The 13,786-nt window shown below is 44.3% G+C and overlaps 1 protein-coding gene across 1 annotated transcript in view; it reads right to left on the bottom strand.

Moving 5' to 3' along the window:
- Positions 1-784: 784 nt before the first annotated feature.
- The window catches only part of PPM1L (protein phosphatase, Mg2+/Mn2+ dependent 1L), a 303,263-nt gene continuing 290,261 nt past the window's right edge, over positions 785-13,786 (bottom strand). The window contains exons 3-4 of the mRNA XM_068546191.1: positions 7,162-7,323; positions 785-4,007 (exon numbers count right to left, since the gene is read on the bottom strand). Coding sequence (XP_068402292.1) covers positions 3,661-4,007; positions 7,162-7,323 — 509 coding nt within the window. The 3' untranslated portion in view covers positions 785-3,660. The remainder of the gene's footprint in view (positions 4,008-7,161; positions 7,324-13,786) is intronic.

Raw genomic sequence — 13,786 nt, 5'->3', positions numbered from 1 at the left:
GTGTTCAACTAATTAGCTTAGAAGTCTAGATGTGAAGGATTTAATCCAGAGTCAATTAAATAGGACCCAGCATGGTATCTAATGGTCATGTCATTTCTGCAGAGCTGGGTCAGGAATGCTGGTGTGATGAGCTAAGGTAATTTGCGGGGAAAATTAAGAGAAGATCAGTCCAATAATGGGTCAAAAGGAGGAAACAATTTTCTGAGGTCATTGGAAAATAAAACCTTATCCAGAGTATGAATTCCTATACTTACAGGTGTACAATGAAATGTTGCCCTTTCTAAAGTTTTTGTGTTCCCAGTTGCAAGAGAGTTAGATCTGGCAACAATTCGGGGGGGAAAATGTCAGGAAAATCGAATATACCTGGCAAAGGAAAAAGCGATCACTCCCTTTGTGAATCCCTCATGTATTGCCAGATATCCTAGTGATCCAATTCAATCGTGTAATCAACTTCCTAGGATCACTTCAAATAGTGTTGATGATGCCATCACTCATGCAATTCTGTTTGCACAAAATGTTCATGGACTTGAAATCATCACAGCTGTATGAAATAAGACCTGTTTTAAATTATCCAGATCACATATGCTCCATCACTCTATAAAACACTCTGTAATAATCTTACCACACAGACAAGATTCTAGAGCCCAATGCCTTCAGTCCAAGGCAAGGAATAGAATGTAGCCACTGGTTACCAGTAAGATGTACAGTCATGTTGCATTAGAACAGCGACCTCAGAGTTAAGTGCCTTGGGCAAGTTGGTCGTGTGAAATAAATGCCGGTCTTGGGAACTAGCTTTGGAGTTTTCCATATAAGTATTATTTATTCCTTTTATTAGAGAATTGCAAATACAGTGAATTAAAAAAAAAGTTTCCCTGTCTCTCCCCCCACCCTCCAATCCCAACCCATTTTAAGAGTACAAATTGCCAGTTGAGCAGCGGGAGAGCAGTGCATTAATGAAGACCGGGGCTTGGCATCTTGTTGGGGGCTCATAAGCACATGATCATTGGTTCCCAGCTTCATTTCTAAAAGACTATAAAACCATTCCAAAATTTGGCACCGTGGGGGCTATTGGCAATGCGAACTCAGGCTAGGGGGTCTGGGTGACAATTCCAAAGCTTTGGCAGTGCTGTTTAGGGAAGCTTCACATGCAAACTTCTCAAATCAATTTCCCTAACTAGACTCAACCTTCCCTGTCCCTGGAAAATGGGAGTGGCTGGCCGGTGAGCTACAGGGCATGCCGGGTGATGTCTGCAGACCCCCGACAGCTGGAGGCGGCTCAGGGAGAGAGAGCTCCAGGAGGATGGGGAAGGGAACAAAGTAGCCTGATTTGAGACATAACTATTAATCAAACTGCTACTATTTTGCCTAGAACTTCTGTTTTTCAAGAATCTACAAGCCAAAGCGGGAGAAAAAGAGGCAGAAAGGGAGTAAAAAATACACGCACTACTTGATTAAAGTCAGAAATGAATTAATTCTACAAAGCAAAGTTTAGAAGATGCCTTGTGAACCTCAGAGGGAAAGCCATGCACTCCTGCACTCGGCACCATCTAGTAAGACATTTTGCAGGGCAAATAAACACTAATTTACTAACTTAGTCGCTTTTCTCCTTCATTGTCACCAAAACAGTAGTACCGTTTTCATTTTAGACAATCACAATGATCATAGAATTTAAAAATGTCTTTCCATCGTTATTATGAATTTGGGGTTAAGTTAAAAATAAAAAAGGAAAATTAACTGCGTACAGTAATACACTGACACTGCTTATTCCTGGACTCCGGTTAGAGGGTGGGCTTTGGTAACTCTCCAGAATCAGAACGTCCTAAAATCACCAAGCAAACTCAGGCCTCCTGGCCTGACTGTCCCATCACTGATCACAACCTGCATGTTTCCCACATTCCCTTCCCAACCCCCGCCTCAAATACACACATCCAAATGTTCAGTGTCTCTCAGTAGGCAGATACTCCAATCTAACATAGTGGCAGGTATTTTGTACTAGAACATTCTATGGCTTAAAAAAAAGAAGGAAAAACAAACGATGTTCTAATTCTCATACTGTAAATTCTAATGTTATAGTTTACCAAAGTAAGCACGTCTCTTGGGAAACCACTATTAATTCTTTCAGTCAAAGAAAGGTTAAGTGCTTAGAGGAATCCAGACAGATTACAGTCCTTGGCAGCCACAAGGGAATCTTTTCATCCTCCTGAGTTCACTCCTAGAACCCGCTTCAGGAAAGCTCCACAGCTGAAGAAGGCAGGGAAGCGGCATGGTGGGCAGGAGGTGGCCAGTGAATGGGGCCTTTGAGAAGCTATAAAGGCAAATGCTCACTCTGGAAGGACAAAACCAGGTGGATGCCCTGGCGTTTCAGACACAGAGGGGTGGGGATGCAATGAAAATCTTGTTTGGCTGTTTGAGCCCCTCGGCCAGGGAAACAGGATGACCCAGCATTTTCTGTAATTAACTTATAAAATACTGAGATTGGAAATGTGACTTTGGTGATAAGAAATGAAAAGCAGCTAGTCTGGCCACAAAAATAACTCAGTGGTTTGCAACCAAATGTTAAAGACTGCTGCCTTTCCGCTGTCTAGCAGGAGCACATCCCAGTAGTTTACCACCAAATTCCAGAACTTGTCTGCGAACTCTGTACTCGGCTTCAGGGCGCACACGTGCAGTTCTACACCGCTGCTTCTCAGAACGCTGCTTCAGAGACACCTGAAAGCTACTAGAACAGGAGAGGAAAAAATGCACAAAACTGGGCAGCTGGAGCTCGATTCGAGATGGCAACCTCACCAGCGTTCTCTCTGAATGCAAATAGCAGACCTCCCAAAGGGCGCTGTGACTTATTCGGCCATGGTTTCCTCTATCTACCCTTAAAGGTGGAAGGAATTATGGTACTGTGATTTGCTTTTTTCACTTGGTAATGTAAAAAAATCGTGGTGTCTGGTGGTAAAGTTTAACAGCTGCCTATTACATTAGGTAAGGTGTAGGCCAAAGATTAAGGTCATGCATGATTAGGATAAACACACAAAGACTGGTCAGGTGGTACACAAAGTCTATTTAACTAATAAAGAAAGCGAGGGAAGAAGGTTACTTCTGCCGTGCAAGCGGCTCTCATCCTCCCCATGTCCCTCAGCCTCCAAGAGCAGCCACGGAATAATAAACCATTTCCGAATCTGTTTCTGCAGGGCTGCTGCAGGGCAGAAAACCTGGGCTCAGGAGGGCAAAGCATTCTCAGGACAGCTCTGCCCCTCTCAGCAAAGGGTGTGGCCACATCGGCCCTGACTCACTGCTCCAATGAGAGGACACAAAGTCTGATGCCTGGAGGGCCCTGTAAGGGATCTTGAAAACAATCGTAAAAGGAGAATATATGGCACATATGCCATTCACTTCATACATGTGACTCTACAGCTATATACTTATATATTTTGAACATTGGATGAAAGAGTTGGGAAAACACGAAGAAACCATTTTCCAGCCTCTCAACTACATTGGCCAAGGGGACCTTCTGTTCATCACGGCACATAGACCTAAGACGGCCGGGGATGGGGAACCCCATGTCTGGGATGGATAATCCTAACTGTAACTCCCACACCTTTCACTACATTAAAAGAGACCAGTGTGTTGAAAGTCCTGTAGTCTAAGGCAGCTGCAACCCCAAAGGGTTCACTGCTCTTCTGTTTTGCTGCTATTCCTGAACTTCACCACCATGACTGTTATGTTGTCAGGGCAGCCTCTGTAAAATGACTGTAAAACTATGCTCTTGGCCCCAAAGTGAGGTTCATCCAAGCGGTCCTTGATGAATCGAACAGCTTCTTCATTGCTGAAAGCATCCCAGAGGCCATCTGATGCCAAGATCATGAACTCGGGCTGGAGCTTGTCCAGGTCAAAGGTCAGGATATCTGGGTCTGGGATGACCACGTTGAGATTTTTCAGCGGATAATCCCCCAGGGATCGAGACATGGCCAGGATTCCCTGGACCCTCCAGGAGCCATTGAAACTGATGAAACCACCTGGAAAGATAGAATGAGCCCATTAGCTTGACCAGCTGCTCTCTCACACCCCGGGTGTGGTCTGCGTGCATCTGCAAAGGGCTGACCTACTGCACGTGACCTATGTGCTCCCCTCACCCCACCTTGGCGCTACCAGGAGGGAACAGCGTTCCTCTGCATGGCTTGAAGTTTGACGCTCTACAGGTAGATCCTCAGGCCCTCATCCTTGGTATCTTAAAAGCCTTCAAGACCAAATTAATAAGAATATTGAGGGTAGGAGGTATGGATGGGTGAGGGCATCAGTTTTAACTTAAGGACACCTTGGCAGCTCGGTGACTGACAGTAGGGAGCTCTAGGGTGGGGATCCAGGGACAGCAGCAAAACAGCACTGAAAGGCAGGTGGATGGTACCAGAGAAAACCACTGGGATCCATCATTAGCTTGAGGCTGCCCTTGGGTGTGCCGATATCTCAAAACACCTCCCCAAATAGAATCAGGATTAAAGAATGGTGTATTTTAGCACAGTTGTTAAAGGCTCAGGCTCTCGGGGCAGACTGCTTGGATTTGATTCCTGGCTCTGTTACTTTTAGCTTTGTGTGACTTTGGATGAGAAACTCTTTCTGATCCTTCGTTTCCTTGGTTCCAAAATTGGGACAATATCAGTACCTATTCCACTGAGGAGTTGTGAGAAATAAAGGAGTTAGTTATTCCATATTAATCACCTGGCACAGTGCCTGCATGTAACATGCATTCAGTATTATCTATTATTATTTTTTCTTTAAGGGAGCTAGAACTTTGTCCATTCGCATATTATTTGTCAGATATTTATTAAATATATATTCCATGCAGGGCAATTTGCAGGCTATAAAGTTAGACAAGATCCAGACCTTTCTATAAAGAAGTAGACAACCTGGCAGGAGGGAAAAGCCACCTGTATCAACAGCTACAAGCACAAAGCAGTATTTCTTCGGGGAGAGACTAGTACCTGCTAAATGCTGTAGGCAGATGGGGAGGAGGGAGCGAAGATTTCTGGTTGTGATAATCAGGGAGGAGCAAGCATTAAAGCTGGGCTTTGAACGACGGGTAGGACTTCCATGGGCAGGGATGTACGAGAACATTCCAGGAAGCGTGGTCTCCTGGGCAAGAGCATGGCCTCTGGAGTCACTGTCCTGGGTCTCAGTTCTGGTCTCACCATTCACTAGCTGTGTGTCCTTGGGCACACGAGCCTCTCTGAGGCTCCACTTCCTTGGTTGTAAAATGAGGATAACATTATCAACCTCGTAAGGTAGGGAAAGAGAAAGTATATGTAAAGTGCTCAGCTTAGCTCCCAGCACAGAGCGAGCACACAGTAAATGGCAGCTGACATCACTGTTGTTGTGGAAACAGCTTAAGGAATGGAGACAGAAAGACCAATGTGTATTTGACCTAAACTGGTTGCAGCGTACTGTCACACAAAACAGGAGGGGGAGAGATGTCCAGAAGGGAAGGCTGAGGTCAGAGAAAACACACATAAAGATAAGAAAACCAATCGTTGTCCATTAAGCCCTGATGTAAAATACACCCTTGACACAACAGGCGAGATTAACGTCCTTGGAGATGCTGTCAGAATTTGCTACTATAATCACTGCGGGGGTGGGGGAGGGTGGATGGGTACGGCAGGGAAGAGGAGAGAGGATAAAATGGGTTGACATTTCAGAAGAGAGGGCTGGATGCTAAGGTGGCATCTCCACCTGTACCGTATACACATCCCTGCCTGTGCTTCCTCAAGAGCAGGCTGACTGTATCCTAAGTCCGGGGTCACAGTGGACGGAGATGCTGTCTTCGTAAGGAGGGGAGCTCGTCAAAGCTCGAGAGATGCTCTTAAAACACTGTTCCATCCCATCAACAGAAAACCTGACCAAAGCTTTCATTAAAAATTATTCTGCATCTCAAGCAGTCACTGAAGCAGGAGGTTGTAATAAAATTCAACGCTTTTGGACTCAACAGTATAGCTTCCAACTGTGAAGAAAACTCAAATGTTGATTAGGTTCTGGGCAGAAGCTGACGTGTAGACATTGAGGGTCAGCTTGTAGATTCCCCCAGGCAGCAGGGGCCCTTCTTGGGCTGAGACACAGGGTACCTGAGCTCCCTCGGCAGCTGGGCCTGCGGCTTAGCATGTGACACAGAGGCTACATGCTGTGGTTGTCAGTCTGGGGAGGGAAGGGCTCCTCCCCTGCACGGGTAGAAAAGAATCCCCCCCAAAATTGACTATGAAAATGTAATCATCAACTGATAATCTTCCTTCAAGTCTTCGTCCCAGTGTCACCTTAGTTAGGCCTATGCTGACCACCCCGTGACACTCCCCATTCCCTAACCTGCTTTGTGTCTCTCCATAGCAGTTATCACCTTGTAATATACTAGATAATTTACCTGTTTTTACTTATTTATTGTTAATGTCTGTCTGTCTACTACATTCCCTACCTGTTTCTCAATTCCAAGATGTTAGTTTGTACCCCCAGCCCCTAGATGTTGAAAAAGTGAAAAAGGGATTCTCCCCCTCCCCGAACTGAAATATGTACTTATATTAGGCACTGAGCTCAGTGTTGGGAGTATAGAGAGGAACAGACCAAGTTCCTGCCTCAAAGAACTCATGGTCAGGAAGGCAAGACAGATAAGAGGGCCAGGTATGTCCACACATCGTGAAAGGTGACCCAAGAGGTCCACATAGGATGCCGGGGAAAGACTGAAGGGGGTGACAGGGAAGGCTGCCAAAAGGACACCCTTAAACCAAGTCTTAAAGGACAAGGTCGTTGTTACCCACTAGACGATGGGGACAACACTTGCAAAGGCACAGAGTTATCAGCTCCATGGTTCATTTGGTGGTTAGTAGTTTGGCACGGCTGGAGAGAAGCGGGGTATGGCAAGCAGGGGCCCAAAGATCTCATTAGCCTTTAAACTAAGGGCTTTTTTTGGGCTCTTTTGGAATCTGTGGCCACGAAGAAGGGCAAATTCAGTGGCCACTCATTTGATAGGAAATGTTACAAAGTCCAGTCCCAGCTGCCTCAGCAGCAGCCTCTGTACTGATCTACTCATCACTGGGTAAAGGAACATCTTCTCCCCCAGGGGCTCTCCCAGCAAGCCACCGTGTCCACTTGAACAAGACAGCACAAAGTCCTCGGGGACATTCACAAACTCACCGGCTCTCTTTATCCTCTTCCTTTCCTTCAGCTGGTACGGCTTGTGATCATGAGACAAAGGAATGGCATTCCCGTCCTTGTCACACAGGACCCCACGTGAGTCACCCACATTGGCCACGGTGAGGTCTTTATCTGACAACAGAGCAATCAAACACGTTGTGCCTGCAAAACAGGAGAGAGAGGCAATACAGGAGGTCAGCGGTGCTTTGAGGTTAGGCTGCTTCTCGTGGTTACTGGTTCTTCAGTCATTAAAACTGCTCCTGCTGGGTGACAATTTGACTCCAGCCACTCCGAGAATGACAGCTGTTCACTTCAACAACACGGATCAGATCTGACAGTCAATTTTCTTAACCATGTTGGAGTCTCACTGAAATAGGCTAGGATAACATTATCATTTTCCCAAATCATTGTTGTCTCTTCTACTCTTGATTTAAATGCATATCACACTTAAAAGGATTCGGAGAGAATCAGAATCAGCTTGAAGCTTCAGACAATTGATATTTATCTTCTGCTTCTTTTTGGTGCTGAGTTTCTGTGAAATCCCTGTTGAAAGTGGGAAGGATGGGGGTCGGGTGGGATTTTCAAGCAGGAGGGCCTGGAAGGGCCAGTAAATGACAGATGCCAACAACCAGGTCCTGTGGAGCCATGGGGAGCGGTGGGGAGCAGCCTATACAAACTAGCCTATATGAAGTCTGACAGCAAAGACCGGCGGCCAGAAACAGGTCGGCGCCAGGGTGTGATGCGGGCGGACTGTAAAGGCAGACGCAGGAAAACCCAATATGAGGACAGAAATGAGGTCCATGTCGACAGGCAGTGGGGGATTGGGGTGGTCAGAGTCAGAAGGGAAGCAAGAGGGAAGAGCTCTTTGCCTGGAGCCCACACAAGACACAAAAGGACGAGCTCTCTCTCCTCAGACTCCTCATGGAATGAGAATGGATAAAAGCAAGGAGAGCTGCACAGTCAGGTCTAGTTTGAGGCCGTCCTTCTTACCTGCCCGGTGCCCTCTGTCCAGCCCTTCTCCTTTCTCCTCCCCCCTTTCTGACAGTGTCACTGAGTATGCAAATACCTGCTGAAACGCACAACCCATTAAGCTCTGGCTTCAAACCGATAATGCCTTTCCTTGTTAAAATTATTCATCAATTAGTCTTCATTAATATTTAACCTCCTCATTAAGAAGGTCAGATTCAATACCAGAATGCAAACTGCTTTTTATCTGCACAGAATGACAAAAAAGACTGAATTCTTAAATAGACATAAAGAATAAACACAGATTGATATCAAGAGCACGGAGAGTAATTAGCATTTTCAGCTATTATAGTCCTATTGGAAATTCCATTCTAAAGCCTGGTTAACTCAAAAGTGCCTTGATCAGAAATGGAAACACATGAAATGCTGGTTAACTCAGGATGTCTGATGTGAAAAGCCTTGTGAAAGGAGAAAAGACTAATCTCAGGATTATCAAAGCAACAGCAAATCTTTCACCTTAAAAAGAGCTGTAAGAATGAAAATGTAAGCACAAGATGGACAATTCATATGATTAGAAATCATTCTTCTCAGTTTTTGATATTAGTTGCATTTTGGTCTTCAAGCATCCTCACTTTGTCCTCAAGCATCTGATTGTGTTAACCTGTCTATCACAATGAGAGCACAGGTTCTCCATAAGGCACACTCTTGGAGTTTGAAAGGTGAAATGGAGACACTGCGTTATTGGATGTTACATGGCTTGGGGGCGTTATATCAGTTCAACTCTTGGAGTTGTGTCTCTCAGAGGCCCTCTCCCCTTCTCGCTCTGTGCACTTCGAGAGATCATGGCCCTGACCTTTGCTTCCACCACCATCTCACCTACACCGCTAGCCTGGTTGACACTCCTGATGTCCATGTCAACTGCCTGCTAGGCATTTCCATTTGCCCGTACAACATGGGATCCAGAAGAGGCTTTGGGGTCTCCATGTGAGGGAGGTGAAGGGATCCACCTGGATGAGCTACAAGCCGTTTCCCCACCCCCATTTCAGCCACAGCAGCGCTACATCCATTGTTAGCTTTATTGAACTGCTGCATGTTCTGTTTTTTTTTTTTAAAGAGGGGAGAGGTAATTTCTATAGCTAAAAAAAAAACCTTTGAAGTTTAATTGTATATGTGATTAAGAACCACTGAAGGGTTTTAAGCAGGAGAGTGACATGACGAGATCTGTGTTTTAGAAGATCACGTCAGTGGCTTTGTGGAAGATAAACTGGAAGCAGGGGGAACAGGGAGAGTTCATGAGGATCTGAATTAATGTAGGAAACACAGGGATTGAGGGTCGGGGACAGATTACTTAAGACCAGAATGGATAGGTCATAGAGAATATGGAAATAAAGGAGAGGGGGAGGTCTAGGATAATGTCCTGGCGTCTAAAAGGGGGGCACTGGGTGCGCCATGGACAAGCACTTAAGGAGATGTCGGCTTGGGCTTTTGCGAAAGGCTTTCTCACTGAAAGAGACATGATGCAGAACACAACCCATTTCTTTGGCCTCCTGTGGCTCCTGTGTTTCCCGGGGCTGTGGCAGCCATCTTGCACCATGAGGGGCTATGGCTCAGAGTCAAGGCTCTGTGTCCAGAAGGAGGAGCGGAGAGGTGAGGAACCCGAGTCCCTGAGACATCACAGAACTGCTGAACCAGCCTGGACCCATCCTGCTCTTGTTCTGCAAGACACTAAATGACTTGACTACTTAAGGCTTTTTACGTTGGATTTTTTATTGTTGTTGTTCCTTGTGGTATCCTAAGTGGTTCAGGGGCTTACAGTTCAATAAGGGGCTTCTGGATGAGAGATTTAGAGGGTGACTGCTTTGCTTCACTCACATGTGAAGATTCATGGCCTGTTGATTCCTCTGTCAAGAACATGATCCCATTGTTTCTATGGGTCTATAAAATCTACCTCCTGATGTGGATTTCAGGAATGTACTGCTTTGAGAAAGTGGAAATTGCCTGTGTCAACAATAGACTCTTAGACCGGGCCAAAATGGGTGAGCCCCAGGTGGCAGAAGGAGAGCTGCAGGCTGTGTTTAGGATCACTGAAACGTCACTATTCCCGCTCCATAGAAACCTGCCTGCGTCCTGGGTGGAGGCCCAAGCATGACCGAAAACACTGTAAACAACTTATTGTTTGGGCTTTGTGGTCTTAGCTCAGGATTACAAGAGACAATTTATAATCTAACCTTACATTACAGCAGAAACTACCTTGTGGCTGAGGAAAACTCCAGAAAAACATTATGCCCAAGAGGAAAGGAGAAAATCACTTTTTCTTTTGTATGTATGAGAAAAAACACTGCCAAGACTCTGGTTATTAGTTTTGAGATAAACTTAGCCATCATAGTACTATTGATCAGAAATACCAGGGTCTGACAATATCACTTAACCCTGAACCTCAGGATTGTCTATATTAATAATTTAATCTAGGTGATACCTTAATTGCAAATCTGGACAATATTCTGGAGCTTTAACCTAATGGTCTGACTTAGATAAAAAAAAAAACAAACAAACTGAAAAAGTAAATTCACACAGAATAGACTTCAAAATCCTAGCTGAGTGAGGGTTGGCAAGTTATTTAACTTTTAAGCCTCAGAAAATGGTACCACCATCCACTTAGTTGCTCAAGCTAGGAAACATCCTTAGTTTTTCTCTCTTCCTCATTCCTGACATTCAATCCATCGTTAAGTTCTGTCACTCGTACCCTCAAACACATCTTAAACCCCTTCCCTTCTCTTGTTCTCATCGTGCTGACTGTAGTGCAGGCCACCCACCATCTCAGCCAGCAGGCTATTTCAGCTCTCCAGGTCCTGCATGATCTGCCCCTGCCCAACCTGTCCAATGTTACGGCATACCACCCTCCCCTTGCTCAAGGCCTCCCTTCTGTTGCCCAAACATGCCAAGCTTTTTGTTGCCCATGGGCCTCTGTACGCAGAGTTCCCTCTGCCTAGCATAGCTCCTAGTCCTTGGCACTGGCTGACATGCACATGGTGATGTCTCAGTTCAAGTGTGACATCTTCAGAGGCCTTCTCTGATGGGGGAATCTCATTTCCTCTTTATGTCCTTTATTGCCCTCCCAACACACAATTATGTAAATATCTTGGGTATTTCTTTAAACAATTTATTTAATGCCAATCTTCCCCTGTACAATGTCAACTTCACAAGGGTAAGAATATCATCTGCTTGTTTTTCTTCCTATAATGCTGAGGTCTAGAACATCACAGACCTCATATTTGCTGAAGAAACAAATTAATAGAGGAGTGATAAACAATCACACACTCTCTCCTTGGTCCTGATCTGACATTATGCTAAGCTCCCGCTGTCTTGCTCTGAGTATGTCAACCCAGTTCAATACCACACTGTACCACATCTTCTAGATATTGCCACAGCAGGGAGATAGCCAACTGTAGCAAAATACATTTTACACATTGATCAAAACATAAGGACCCTCCTGTACATGTATAACCATGCTCACAGGCACACTGTTAGTAAGTGGAGAGAAGTTCCAGCCCAGGTCTGTCCCTAGCTCTTTCCTCCAATCCAGGCTCCTGGAACAATGTTAATGAAACATGAGCAGGGCATCCATGCTCACCAGCTTCTAAAGCCGTGGCACCTTAGGAAGCAATAAAAGTGCATCATGGTGGTCATTACATGAACAATCTCTGTCTGCGTCTGACCTCAATTTGTACTTCAGCAAAGCAGGCACATTTCTGTGTTGTTCTATTAATTCTTGTTCTCCTTAGGGAAAACACACGAATGCCAATTATTCATCAGTCTATTCCTCTAAACCAGCCTTCTCTCTCTTGATTTAATTTCTAGGATGCAGACAAAGTAAAGGTACACAAGAAAATCTATTCTGGACTTATCTAAGTATTTTCATTGGATAATATTAGGCAATGAATTCGTTGGATGAGTTGAGCTTGAGAAAAATGTAAATCCTAATGAGGATTAAGTAGTTTGGGATATCTCAGCCATCTTTTAAAACTCTAGCTAAAAACTTTCCCAGTTCAATTAATAACAAAGTAGTAATAACAATTTGTTCAATGCTACAAACGCCACGAAGTGGCTAACAAACACACTTGCAGTTGATTTCCTGACACCTTAGGGTGGGGGAGAGGCAGGTATTATTTTTCCCTTTAAACAGATGAGAAAAATGGGACCCAGCGACTTCGTGTCATACTCATGATTACACTGCTCAATGTGTATGTACTGAACGACCAAATGACTAAAAACCCTGGGAATCCAGAATTATTACTTTAGTAATAATAATAATGATAGATCTACTGCTTAAGCATTTTACTATAATGCTAAACATTTTATTTACATTACATAACTTAATCTGCACTACCTGTGAGAAGGCATCATTATCCCCATTTTACAGATGGGGAAACTAGGTCTCAGACAATATAGCAACCTGCCCAGGTCACACACACGGACTGACTGATTCCACTGGGCCAAACCTTTGATAATCGACACTCCTTCTTGCTTTAAACTGTTCTCTTCCTACCCCCAGAAGGAATGATTTCTGTGACCAGTTTCTACGTTTCTGTGTTTTGAATAGTCCCCATCAACTCTCCCCCTTTTGTAGTATAAACTGGCGCACGTCACAGAAAAGTTTGTAAGCCAGGATAAAATTTGATCAGTGTGATGTGAATTTCCTTTAATATAATTGTGATTCTGGATTAACTTAAACAAAGCTGGTACATTTCAAATTCTCAATAATAATCAATCAGAAAGCAAGTGAACCTCTGCAAGTAAAAAAACAAGTGACTTGGATTAGTGTCAAGTCCTTTTCACCTTGAATATTTTGCTGGTTTTGAACAGGAATTGCAAACTCCAACGCCTTTGGGTAAGTAGGCCAGGTATAAGAAAAAGCTTATGACCCTCTTGGAGTAGCTTTACCCCTGTACTTTTGACAGAAACATGGGTTCTGAAGATGTTTTTCTACTCTAAGAATGGGCAAGCATGATGATAAGGGACAACTGACATCAGGTTTCAGTGTTGGGTCCACAATAGGGAGTGGTGTGGCTTGTGGCAAACTAGAGAACACTTGCTAAGGGGGCAGCATATCCTCAGCAATGAAGATGGTTGCCATGTGGGAATGCAGGCCCACTGTAACCGGTTACTCAGATTTTTCAAGGGAAGCCATTTTTATGTGAACTCTCCTGACTTTTCAATGTTGACAACTTTTATTTAAAAAAACAATGCAAGCCAAACAAAAGGCAACTGTAGGTCAAATGATTCTTTGACCCATTAGACTAGCAGCTTCTTTTAGGACCAGGGGGATGCCTTATTCATTGCTGTATTCTTATCGTAGTGCTTTGTACCCTGCACAGACCCTTAATGCTAGGAGGGGCGCTAAGGACTGAGGTGGTGGTGAGGAAAGTGGAGGTGCTTTGGTACAACTTGTACTAATTGTAGTATTTGTACAATTCATACCTTCATACTATGTAAATATATATAGTCTTATTTTTTGAAAAATATTAACAAGGTTATCTAGGTGATGGGATGTTAGACCACTTTGTTTTCTTCTTTATGCTTTTCTGTATTGAGATGAATTTAACATTACTTAAAACCACAACGGTTCAGGAGCATATCCACTGCAAAAAGCAAAGTATTC

This window comes from Eschrichtius robustus, chromosome 6 (assembly GCF_028021215.1).
Source record: "Eschrichtius robustus isolate mEscRob2 chromosome 6, mEscRob2.pri, whole genome shotgun sequence".
NCBI lineage: Eukaryota > Metazoa > Chordata > Mammalia > Artiodactyla > Eschrichtiidae > Eschrichtius > Eschrichtius robustus.
This window is presented reverse-complemented; position numbering and strand designations above follow the sequence as displayed.